The 12,822-nt window shown below is 33.2% G+C and overlaps 1 protein-coding gene across 1 annotated transcript in view; it reads left to right on the top strand.

Moving 5' to 3' along the window:
• Nucleotides 1-5,888: 5,888 nt before the first annotated feature.
• LOC119636264 (proton-coupled folate transporter) overlaps nt 5,889-12,822 on the top strand; it is a 12,429-nt gene continuing 5,495 nt past the window's right edge. Inside the window, exons 1-5 of the mRNA XM_038031564.1 lie at nt 5,889-6,230; nt 6,421-6,530; nt 6,608-6,758; nt 9,913-10,096; nt 12,619-12,816. Coding sequence (XP_037887492.1) covers nt 6,023-6,230; nt 6,421-6,530; nt 6,608-6,758; nt 9,913-10,096; nt 12,619-12,816 — 851 coding nt within the window. The 5' untranslated portion in view covers nt 5,889-6,022. The remainder of the gene's footprint in view (nt 6,231-6,420; nt 6,531-6,607; nt 6,759-9,912; nt 10,097-12,618; nt 12,817-12,822) is intronic.

Below are 12,822 nucleotides of genomic sequence, written 5' to 3'. Positions count from 1 at the left end.
AGTGTTCATTTTTGGGCAAGATACATCAGTCAGTGTATTAAGTTTTGTTAATATATCTGAAAAATTCGCAAATTTTTTAATGCAATTACATTTGGAAATGAAGTCAATGTATCAATTGCGATATGTTAGATGTTATGCGCATGTATTTATTGGACGCTAGATGTCCAAACTAGAAAGTCATAGTTTTTGCGACGCATGAATAAAATTTTCTTCTATTTCTATGGTTTCAAGTCTTAGATAGGCAATGGCATCATCCAACAATATCGGCTCTTTGATCCGCACGACTAATTTGATCTCCCATAAGACCTTGTGAAAGATATTATTTTTAAATATTTAGGTGAGCATTTAATTTGAAAGACAAAAGATAAGGGTAAGGTAACGTTATCCATTAATATATTCTTGACTTACAATTACCGATATGTGGATACGTAAAAAATATGATTTCATTAAGGCGTTGTCAACGAATACATCTAATTGGCTTAGAATCTTGGATTATATTAAAAAAAAAAGGATATAACAAAAATTTCGTTAACTTACATAAAATTTCGTTATGTTACGAAAAATTCTTAACAAACTAAAAACTCAAATTTTTTAAGTAAATTAAAGTGATAACTGTTTATTTTAACGTTGCAAATGGATTAAAATTACCTTGAATAGTGCGGTGAAGCTCCAAATAATAACAAAAAGTATTCCTTACAAACTAATGCAACGGTATAGTAGATACGCGCGTCTTCACACTTTTTGCAAAGTAAAAAAAAGTTGTAATGTAAATCATATTTTTGAACAGTATTTATGCAGTTATTAAGTAAAACAATTACTTGCCTAGTGATGTGTATCGATCAGCAATTGAAAATTGAGCGATAATGGTCATCGAAGGCATTAAGCAAAATATTTATTCACACTAAGTATTTAGCTGAACAAAAAAAAAAAACGATCGAACAGGATAAGTAGAAAAGTAAATTATATATTCAGACAAAAGAAAGTTCAAATGTAAATGATATACACGTACGGTGGATCAACGAGTGTAAAGCAAAAAGGTGGAGTGAGCGGTAGAAATAGATCGCACATTTGAGCAAGAAAAATTCTTGTTTATACTATACTTCCAGACAGTGCCAATAAAAACAGGTAAGAATACCTACCACCATTTATTTATCAAGTTTCGGTAGGATAAAACTGATGCTGCAAATCATTATTATTATGCTTTGGTCTTCATTATCGATTTTTATCGTTCAATTTCCGTCGGGAAAAGTTTAAATCGATTAATTGTTGTTTATTGCGGTTGATATTAACTCTTGTACTGTTTCACAACTAATAACAGATTTTTCTCTACGACTCTACTCGTCCCACCAACTCAAAATATCGTCCTCCAGCTGAAGCGATTCCGTCTCGCAGTCAATGTACACCTACATTTACGCATGAGTTTTTGCATAAGCAATCTTCAAAATACGCCCATTTTTCATTCCCAGTGGGACACAGCACGAAAAAGAGTTTCTTCTGTATCGTTCGCACAAAGCAACAATGCTGCGGGTGAATGCTCTTTGTTTAGCATAATACTCGACATTTTTGTTGCTGGAAAAAAAATTTTTGGGTTAGGTGTCAGTATTTCGCCTATCTTCGATCCACAGATAACCAAGCTGTAAAAAGAACACAAGCTTAGATATGTACGTGTTCTACACGTTGTGTTGGAACCATCTGCCGGTTTCATTTTTATATACTTAGTATTTAAATATATTTTTAGTGCTTTTTATACATTTCCTAATAGCAACTTGTATGGAATATATAGAATTTTATATTCAGTTCCTTTAATAACCATAAAAATGCACAGATGTTCTTTACAAGGGCCCCTTGTAAATTTTAAGTAAGTGGTTGATGATTAGAATTGCAAATTTATTTAGTTTGCGTCTAAGTCTTTCTCATGTGAAGGAAATATCTATTATTGACTTGCATAAAAATATATTTTATACTATATAATATATTTTATTACTATTATTTATTTAGGCAGAGAAATAAATTCTAAAACTAAAGTCTTAGTATCTGAAGCTATTGGCTTTGTTGAAAGTTCTACCACACTTGAGATTCGAATCCACAACAAGCAAGTTGTGAGTCGAGATCCTTGTTTTAACTTCAAACTCATAAACATTAGATATCATAGGCATTAAATTTGATGATATCTTATATGAATACTTCACTAACTTTGAAAAACCAGAAGTAGAATGAATCGATAAAATTGCCAGTTTAAATTTTTTTTTAAACATGTCCAGCGGGCGAGAAAAAACGATGTTTTCATGTATACGACTTTTACAGGCTTTGTTAAAAAGTATTTTAAATAATTTTGATTGCGGGGCTGGCTTCTGAAATAAATTATTTATGATTAAAAAAAATTTTGTCAGTTAAAGTTTTGAGTGCTTATTATTGAGAACATTTTCTTTTCTTTTTGAATATGTATGGTTGGAAGAAAATCATGGGCTTTGCCTTAAACAATTCAGAAAGTGGAGTTAACTGATATGTTACGTGAAGCATTCCATACATAAGCGTGCCCGCTTAATGCGGTTAATTCTTACCATGCTGTATAGAAACTGTGTTATATCGAACATATTTATTTTCCTATTTAATCTAAGATATCGTATAGAAAAATTTTATATTGCTATATATCAAAACGGCGCTTTACCAGTGCCGCTGTAAGAGGGGGACCCATTGATTATAGTTAAACTTTGTCTTTTACTTAACTGGAAAACTGGCAATAATTGCTGATAAATGGATTAGGTAAACTTCTCGAAAGGTATATATTAAAAGACTGTTGGAGGAGGTTTCATTGTCTGAACTGATTATTCGGATCAATTTGTTTTGTATGGGATCGCGAATATTGGACCAGAATGGTCATAGAATAACAGTCTATTGTGGACACTTTCCATGCTGGAACTGTTGCACTCAGTTGTTATCACTTAATTGATTTTTAATATTTTATAATCAATTTATCGTTTCGCCAGTTCGTAAATTTATTTTTCTAACTTCGGTAAATCAACTCCGTAAATAACTTAGTACATCATTCTGGGTATTTTAATCGGCGATCATCCCACTGATTTGAAAATAACGCGGTTCACCAATGACAGCATACAATTTTTCATACGAATTTTTTGTTCTTGCAAGAATCCAAAGAAAAAAATTTTTCTTCTGGTTCTATTTTTGAATGTGTCCCACAGAAACTTATGTATACAGCTGCAGTTGAAGGAGAAGCCCAGTTAATAAAATCTAATTCGCGAAGGCTAGAAATTTGGTAAATGTACGGAAAAACATTTTCTTAGTCATCATTCTGACATAGAGTGTGTGTTTTAAGTTTTGTGTAGCTTGACGTCAAGAATTACATAAGCAATTTTTGAAACCAAAAAACATGCGCTAATAAGGGACATTGTAACAACAAAAAACCAACAGAGGCCATTAATAACGAAGGAAACTGTTCATTTGAATCAAACCAGACGGTTATACTAGACATACTTGATCTATCTACCTACGACCTCTATCTAAGAAATAAATTTGCATAGCGTTAACGTTCCATGGGAAATTATACTTTTTGAGTTGAACTGTTAACTGTAATGGTTACTTCTCTGAGACGTTGTATCATCATAATTGTCGCACGAAATATAGAAATCATAGAGAAAATGCCTTTTAGAACGAGAGGAGAAAAGTGGAAATCATTCTCACTTTGTGGCATCATTGTTACTTTGTGGCATCAACTATGAATGTTCTAATTATTGAAAATCTGTTTTTTTTATAACTTACACGACCCACGGTATATGAAGTGTTTGCGATTGTATGTAATATCCAGAATGAGGTAAGATTAACTGGCCTTTTGTGGTATCGAGCAACTTAGAATCTTTTTTGAGCCTGCCTGCCCGTTATGTCTTTTTCAAAAAAACATTTCGTCCGTTCGATTGGGCCAATTTTGATGCCTATCTCGATACCGCGTTTATTTTTGAAAACAGGTCATATAGAAATGAAATTGGTATATTAAAAATTTTTGGACTCAAACATCTTAGTGATAGGGATTGCTGTCGAATGGGGCAATTTTTTGAGTCCCCTTCTGGGAAAACCAAATCTTCTTAGGGCAATAACGTCTAATTTTCAATATTTCGTGGTGAAAATTCGTCCAGAATATCAATTGATTATAAAAAGTAACTGTACCTAATGTAAGTCACGTAGCCTAAAACTAATAAGCGTTCTAGTGAAAATAAACCTTTAAAACTTCTAGTTTTTAACATTTTATGAGAAATCGGGATCAGTTCATCATAGAAATTTGCAAGGTTTGGATCACACAGGCACATTTTAAGCATCGCATCCTGCATAAGGATTCCCATGAACAACCAGTCCTTTTTTAGCTTTTTATGACGAAAATAGATGACGAACAGTAAAATCTTTAACAAGAAAATTAAATTTGTTTACTCTTCGGTATCCCGCAATATAATGATCTTCATGCGGTTACATGGAAACAGAGCGGAATTTCTGATGAAAATCAATTAGTCATTGCATGAGGCCAAGATATGTATCTACTGCTATCATGTTTCTACATGTTTTCTACTAATTCTTGAACTGAAAACAAATTTATAGATTTGTAAATTTTTTTTTTAAAAAACATTTGCTAATAATTAATATAAAATTTGTTCTTCTATTTTGCAGTTTTGAAATCTACCAGCAAAACTTTTCATGTGTGTCTTTCTAGATAAAAAAAAAGAAAAAAACTCTGCTTATAACAAAAGCCCCAGGTCTAAGAAATGCTTAAAATTTAAATTCAATATTAAAAAAAAAATCACTTGTCCAAAGCAATTCTCAATATTATTAAGCATTTTAAATCCAGGCACTAGACCCTTGATATTGGCTCAAAAACGTTACAAGTTATCGCCTAGTTTTACGCGAAATTGATTAATAAGAAGAATTTTTCCCGCACTGCAAATTTTCGAATCAATTTTTCGGCTCTATGCCGACAAGCACGGCAAGTACAAGATAAATAAAGCTTTTCCTTCAAATGTTTTTCGGTTATCGGTGGTATTCACGTGTTTGTCATTCTACAATCATACTTCAAGAGAAATATGATTCAGACGCGGAAATACTGAGCGATCAAATTGCTCTGCAAAGAACGCGAATGCAAAAAATAAGGCTTTTCAGGAATATTTTTTAGTTGCTGTGCACGCCGTTGTGATCGAAACGATACGTTTCAACGCTTTACTGAGCTTAATTCCGACATTTCCATTTACTTGCTCCCTATTAACTCTTTACTTTGTGCGAATAAAAGCAAAAAGACGAACATGATTAAAACTATTTATATAATGCCACTCGGTCCAAAAAAAAAAAATGCAAAAAATTTTATGGTTATCGGAGTTATATATCGTATCTATCTTTTGGTTATGGTTAGAGAAACCGTCATCCACAGCCAGAGGTAGGCCTGTAGTACGCGAGGGAAAACGGTTCGGCATTACTGTCTAAAATATTTGAGAGATATGAAGCATTTCTGTATAATTGCGTAGAGTTGAGTGTATGTGCAATTTAAATAGGCATTAATTATATGTAAAAACAAAACCTATACAAGCATCTGGAGAATGAGTTTCCAAAAACCACCAAAAACAAAAAAAAAATAACAAAAAAAACTACATGCAATCATTTTGTTTCTCAAACATATTTCAATGTTGGTGCTGTTGTTGTTTTTATTATCAATGATAAAATATATGGATGTTGTAGGTAATGTATCGTACACACAACAAATAGAGTCTACACAATAATAATATTATAGTATAAATATAAATAAATACTCAAATGGTGTCTACGTATGAGAGACTCACCTGAAGTCAGTTACATACGAAAACTAAGCTTCCAATTCAGTATCGAAACGGACTTCGAACAGTGAAAACTTATAAGACATAAAAAACAATTTGCAATAATAAAAAAAATAAAAATTCGTATCCGTAAAAAAAAAAAATTCATTTTTTTGCTTTTTTAATAAAAATTAAACCAAAATCCAAGTGAATGTTTATTAATGTGCTTAAGGTTATTCGGTGAAATCAAAAGAAAACGAAAAGAAAAACTCAAACTATATATAACAAAAAATAAAGAAAAAATGGTTCAAGTGACTTTAAAATCGTTAACGAAACCATTTGATTTTAATATAAAATGGAAACAACTTTTCCATATGTTTTATATCGAACCCATACTATACGTTTTGGTGTTTTCGCACAGTTTATCAGGTAAAGTGGAAAAAAGAAATATTAATTAATTATTTTTCTACTTTAATTCTCTAATGATTTCCAATTCTTTTCCATTCACTCCCACTCGTTTCCATTTAGGTACGATAATCAAAAATGAAATTATTTTTCTATTTTAATTCTGTAATAATTTTTAAATCTTTTCCATTCACTCCCACTCGTTTCCATTTAGGTACAATAATGAAAAATGAAATTATTTATCAAACATGCATTGTCGTGTATCAGTATAATGAAAGTGATTGCATAAAATTGGGTACAAGAAATATTACTGGTTATTTACAGGTAAGTAGATAAATCAATCGAAAAAACAAAATAACAAAAATAGTTTTTATATTCTAAATAAATTTGTTATTATTCAGGAAATTGAAACAGAAGTTCAGCCCTACGCAGCCGACTTAAGCATGATGCGAACACTGCTTGAAAGTATTGTGCCTTTATTTTGTGGTGTCTTCGTTGGTTCATGGTCAGATCATTATGGACGCAAGCCATTGCTGTTAGTATCTATGATAGGTAAGATGTTATGGGAATGTTTTTAATACATTGAGAGAGCGAGAGAGAAAGAGAGAAAGAGAGAGAGAGAGATAGAGAGAGAGAGAGAGAGAGAGAGAGAGAGAAATAGTTAGAGAATAGTCAAGAAGTTGCTCAAATATTGGCTCTAAAGCTTTAATAACTCATGAATCGCAGCATAGTAGTCTTATTATTCCCTGCCCCTCGGCAGCTTCTTGAAAAAATTTGCCTTTGGCATATTGATCCTTTTGAAGTGTAGAAAACGTTTTTGGGAAATGTCTAGGTTAAAGTTACATAACGGGACAAAGATACTAATCTATTTTCGTTCCGTACCAAAGAGGTAATGGTATCCTATCCTATATTGCTTAGCGAAAAAGGCAAAAATTGTTTCTGTAAAGATTCGATTGATTCAAACCTGTTGACAATAGGATGGACGCTACGTAACCTAGACAAATTTCCTTTCCCTAATTCCATAAGTCCCTGTCAAACTTTTAGTTTTGCTTAAGAACTATTCAAACGGCGACTACGTGAGGAAGCCAGTCGACGTTCATCCGACAATTTTTACCAGAAAGTAGTAGAATTGAAAATTTTCATTACGACAATGCAAGAAGATCCTGAATCAGAGTCTGCATATAGGTATAGGCGCTTGCTAATCGAAATTTTGAACAGTTATTTTCAAAATCATATTTGGTTCCCTTTTTTAAAAAACGCTTTCTTCTTATACCAACCGCCCAACGTCGAAAAAAAGCTTATTATATTAACACGTTTGCAAAATCCTGCGAAAAGTTTCAGAGCTCCTATAAGTTATATCGAACATTTATCAGTAACAAATTCTGAATCGACTTAAGCATATCTGTCCATCCTTCGGTATGCCGGTTCGTGGTAAATTCGCTATTCGTCATAAAAGTGAAAATATTGCTTTCAAATTGGCAATAGTATGAAAGTTCGTGCAGGTAAGTTGGTATTAGAAGGGGGTCAGATCGGTTGAAGAATACGCTCCCAACACAACGTAAACTGAAAACATATCTGTTTCCGAATGCAAAATCAACCGACCTTATTGCCTCCAACAGGTGGAATATAAAAATTTCCAGGTATACCCTTCAAAGTCTGCACAAAAAAGAAAAAGTCGGCCATGGCCATCCAATTTTTCAGAGTGTCGAAATAAAGTTTGGTGGGCACAAAACATTCGATGTTACCAGGAGATCTGTTATATTTCGAAAAGCCTTGGAGAGAATTATCCATAAATTATTGTTATGGGTACTCTGCACCTCCAGCTTTCCTTCGTACTTGATTCAATGGTTATCGTCCCGCCTTCGCGATACTTATACAGTTATTTTGATTGATGAAATTCGCACCACGTCAAATGTCGTTCAGGGGGTAAAGTAAGGCCTATACAGTTTGCCCAATTACACAGTTTGTCTACACGACCACGATTAAAACATTCCGTAGCTTCTAAACTAAATGTAGTCCATTCGCTTCCCTTAACGTAAGAAAAAAACGCTTTCAAGATGAAATTCATTCTTAGTTGAATACTTCATTGAGTTAAAAACAATTTAGAATGGCGCAGCATGTTCATTTACTTTGAGAACCGCTTGTCCTAATTTCTTATATTTGCCTTCCTATGACAGAAACCCTACGCAACTAGGAACAAGACTGCCCACTTTCCGGGACGTAAGTTAGTCCAAAATCGATACGAGTAGTCGAATAGATAAGAATAGCGACTACCAAGTTAAGAGTGCTTAGTCGGTAAAGCATAATACTTATCGATTGGACACGCACCCACTAAGCTATGGCCACCACCTCCTTATCCCTTTCTCCCTGTCCTTACATCTTTCTTACCGTCATCGTGTTACCCGAATAGTGGACATCCCCTGTCACGTAAAAAAAAAGAAACAAGAAAGAAAGTTATATTCGGCGGGGACCGAATGTTGAAACCCACAAGTATTTTTTTCACATTCTACACTCCAAGTTCTTTTATTTGACATCCATATCTCTGGTATTATTAAGATAAAATTAGTTCATTTTAAAATTAAACACAATTTTTGAGATATTTTGATCAAGTTTGGTACCAGTGTACTGACAAGCTTTGATGTAAAGACGAACGCTACTGAAAATGGTCTGGATAGGTACACTTTACAACGCCCCGATTTGAAAATTCACTATATGGAAAAAAACCGCAATATCCAAAATTTCGCGACAAAACTCGCTCTGTAATAGAATTCGGACATTCTAAATTGTTATGAAAAATTTAGTTCGGCTAGGTCAATTTTTTGATTCCCCTCTCTTATAACCGTTCCTACGAAAAGCGAATCATTATATAGTAAAAATGTATAATTTTTAATATTTCATGATGAAAATTAATTCATTATAATAAATTGGCAAAAAAATCAGGCTTGTCGCATTTAAAACACGTAGGTCTAATTTTTGGATACCACTGCATACAGGCATTCTACCAATATACGGGCTTTCAAAAAAAAGTATGCCTTTGCATTAAAATAGAGTACAGTTTTTGGTGTGTTGTTACCAAAACGAGCGAATAACTGCATTAGGGCAGGTGGTGTAAGGTATCTAATAGTTGGCCTTGGCCTTCTGTAACTTTGTTAGTTGTCTTATGTACAGTTTTTAAACAATTTGATTTTTAAAACAAATAAAATGACTACAGTGAGCCACAGCCTATGATTAAGTAACCTACACCATTTCGTTTAGTACACCTTCTCACAAAATGATATTTCAAAACACAGCCTTATCTGGCACGTAGTCATAAAAGTGGCCCGATCCAAAACATAGTGTTCATGCTTTGGCCAAAACACGTCGATGTACCAAATTTCATCAAAATATTTGAAAGATAGCAACCTACAGATTGAACACAAGAAAACAAGACAGGCAGACGCATAGACAATGTAAGATATAATAAAAGGTGGGTCTACCTCAAATCCTTCCGTATGATGCATACATCTGCACAAACTTGTGTATATGTTTATAATATTCTTTAACTTTTAATATTAATTATTTTTTTAATATTTTGACAATGCTTGCATGTGTAAGAGCAGAAGTCACAACTCCCCTTGAGCTAAACGGATTTAGACTTCATTTACATAATTTTCAAAAATTAAAACAAATATTATATGATTTATAAATGCCGTCTTATACTTTTCAGGTTTCTCCTTTACTTATGTCATTGCTGCTATTGTTTGCGCAATATCTCGCTATTACCCTGTAAATCCTTGGTATTACATATTACCTGTGCTGCCGCATTCAATATTGGGTGGAAATTGTGTATTTTCAGTAGCGGCTTTCTGTTACATATCGGATATTACCGACACTAAAACAAGACCCTATAGGTAGTTGCACAAACATTACAAGAATTCGGTTCATGCATAAATGCGTATCGAAACTTAAATAAATTGGCGGAAAATGGCGGATCTCTATATGACATCGGTAGATAAATATTGAAAGATACCGTGGCGTTCTGTCCAAGATTAATCATGAATTACTAAGAAATATCGCGGGGTTACGTTCGGAATTGGTAATCAAACGCTCAACGGAATCGATTTAAAAGACATTAATACTAATCTGGCTACCAAAGCGCGAAGTATCTTGGAAGTCAATACTTAAGTAACGAAATGCTGCAAGCGTTTATCAACCGACTTTTTGTTTACGACCTTTTCCTTTTTTCGGACGGTATTAATAATATACACCCAATTCTTTTTTTACGTGGTGGGTGCGTTGCTTAGAAATTCGTGCAAAAAAATTGTGTAAAAAATATATGCGACGGGCATATGTTGCAACTTCAAAAAATCGTATAATTGAACTAAATATTTTCCCAAAAAATTATGCAAAAAAAGTAATAATGAATCCATGTATATAACACAAAAACTATTCATCTTTTTTACAAAAGGGAAGTTAAAATTAGTGTATACCGAAAATTCGCACCGTAGGTATAAGGAATAAAAATCAATCTTGAAACTGTTCTTGGCTTCCTAATAACAAGCGAGGGCGTCTATCATGAACTGAATCAAAATTGCTATCATCAGCAGACAAGCCAAATATGCCTAGCACAACTATCGGATTTGATTTAAAAGTGGAATTTCTTTCATTACTAAAGGACTCTGTTCATTTTGTTGTTGTTACAAACTCACAGCAATTTATGAAGCTGATAACATCTTCCTTTTTTTTTTGGTTTGTCAGGTTGTTAATATAACTCTTGATATCCACGTGTCGGTAAGACACTTTCAAAACTAAAAATTAAAAACATTTTTTTGGTTTAGATTCGTACTAAAACCAAAATTGGTGCAAAAGAAGTGTATTTTCAACTCCTCGCGAAATAAATAAGTATGTACTAACTAAGATTCATTTTCGACTGGAGCTGTGTACATAAGTTTCTATACAACAATATCAAAATTAGAGTTAAAAAAAAAAAATTGTTTTGGAATTCGCATTAGAAAAAAAATTATTGGTGAACCGCGTTATTTCAAAACCCTGTAAAAAAGAGCGTTTAAAGAAAGAGTTGGGTGTAATTATAGTTAATAGAAGAAGAAGAGTAATAATAACAATAATCATAACAATAAAAGGTTAGTAACTATACTGAAAACCAAGCTCATCTCAAAACACAAATGTAAGGCTGTTAATATCTGGGCGTTTGGTAATAGTAAAATGGAGTAGCACGGATCTAGATGGAACAAACAGAGCAATAAAAAACCCCATGTACAAGTGTACAACGTGCTCTACTCACGCCGAGCTAAAAAGTGAATCTACCTACCGCGGCAACTTGTCAGTCGTGGGATAATGAACTTATCGAGTCTACATGATAAACAATTTAAAAACATACTTTTTGCTTGCAAGCCTCATAGAAATGTTGGTAAAATTAGCTAAAAGCTACATACCAATAAATTTAAGTAGCAGCAGCCATTGGACATCAAGCAACGGTTATAAATGAGGTATCAAATGACATAAAATGCTCTCGGATTTTAAGGTAGGCCGATAACATCAAACTTATCTTCAGATCGAGTAATAGTCAAGACCACATCTATCTTCAGGAGGATGCCGTCGAATTTTTCAAATGGTGCTTTACTAATTTACGTTTAATGAGATATGAAAGTTATGTACAAATATAGGAAAAGTTAGAGATACATACTATATACCAGAGAAGGGACAGAAAGCAGTGCTACTCTCTACAGATTTCTACAACATCAATAAATACAATTACTATAATAATAGAATAAGTGAAATACAGCGTATGTATCAAAGGTTAAACAGAGAAGAGCCACTTTTTGACACCGATTGTTGTCAAATAGATGGAGCCGGCATAAGAGATCAAAGTTACGCACAACATAGGAAAAGTTACTATAAATCTCAGCTTGATGGCCAAAAACTGCCATAAAATGCCTACAGCACTTAGAGGTACATAATAAATACTGGAGAAGGCACAGAAAGCTGTGTTACTGTACCGATTTCTGCAACACTAATAAATAAAGTTGCTATAGTCACAGAATAAGTGAAACACAGAAGCATGAAGAGAAACATTACAAAGCAGCTGAGTCTAACCTCTTGATTTAAAACACCCAAGTATGGGTGAACTCCCATCCGTGATCTGAGGAACGTGGAAACTTGATAATAATAATAATTATAACAAAATTAATTACAATCACAGTAAATATATATGCATAGCTTACGCTAATTGCGATGAAAACTTTTTTGAAATATTCTCACAAATATCTGCTTTTATTAAATATATCCACTTTCGGATTGCGGAAAAGCAGCAACTGCTAAGATCAATGGTCTAAATTTTGCTAGGGAATTATGTATGAATCGAATACAATCGTGGTAAACTAGATTCTTTATTTTTCTTTTCACTTTTCTTTAGAATGATTTCTTTCGAAGTGTTTCTAGCGCTTGGTTTAACTAGCGGTAGTTTTTTGTCAAGTTTTGTTTATGCCGCTACAAATGCAACGACGACATTTGCAATTTCCGGTATCTTAATGGTTTTAGTCACTTCTTACATAGCGATCGCAGTCCCGGAAAGTTTGTCCATGAAACCAGCATGTGAAATTGAAGCTGACAAGCAAAT

The sequence above is a fragment of the Glossina fuscipes genome, unplaced genomic scaffold, assembly GCF_014805625.2.
Source record: "Glossina fuscipes isolate IAEA_lab_2018 unplaced genomic scaffold, Yale_Gfus_2 28, whole genome shotgun sequence".
In the NCBI taxonomy this organism is placed as follows: Eukaryota; Metazoa; Arthropoda; class Insecta; order Diptera; family Glossinidae; genus Glossina; species Glossina fuscipes.
The sequence above is the reverse complement of the archived record's forward strand: the minus strand, read 5'-3'. Positions and strand labels throughout refer to the sequence as shown.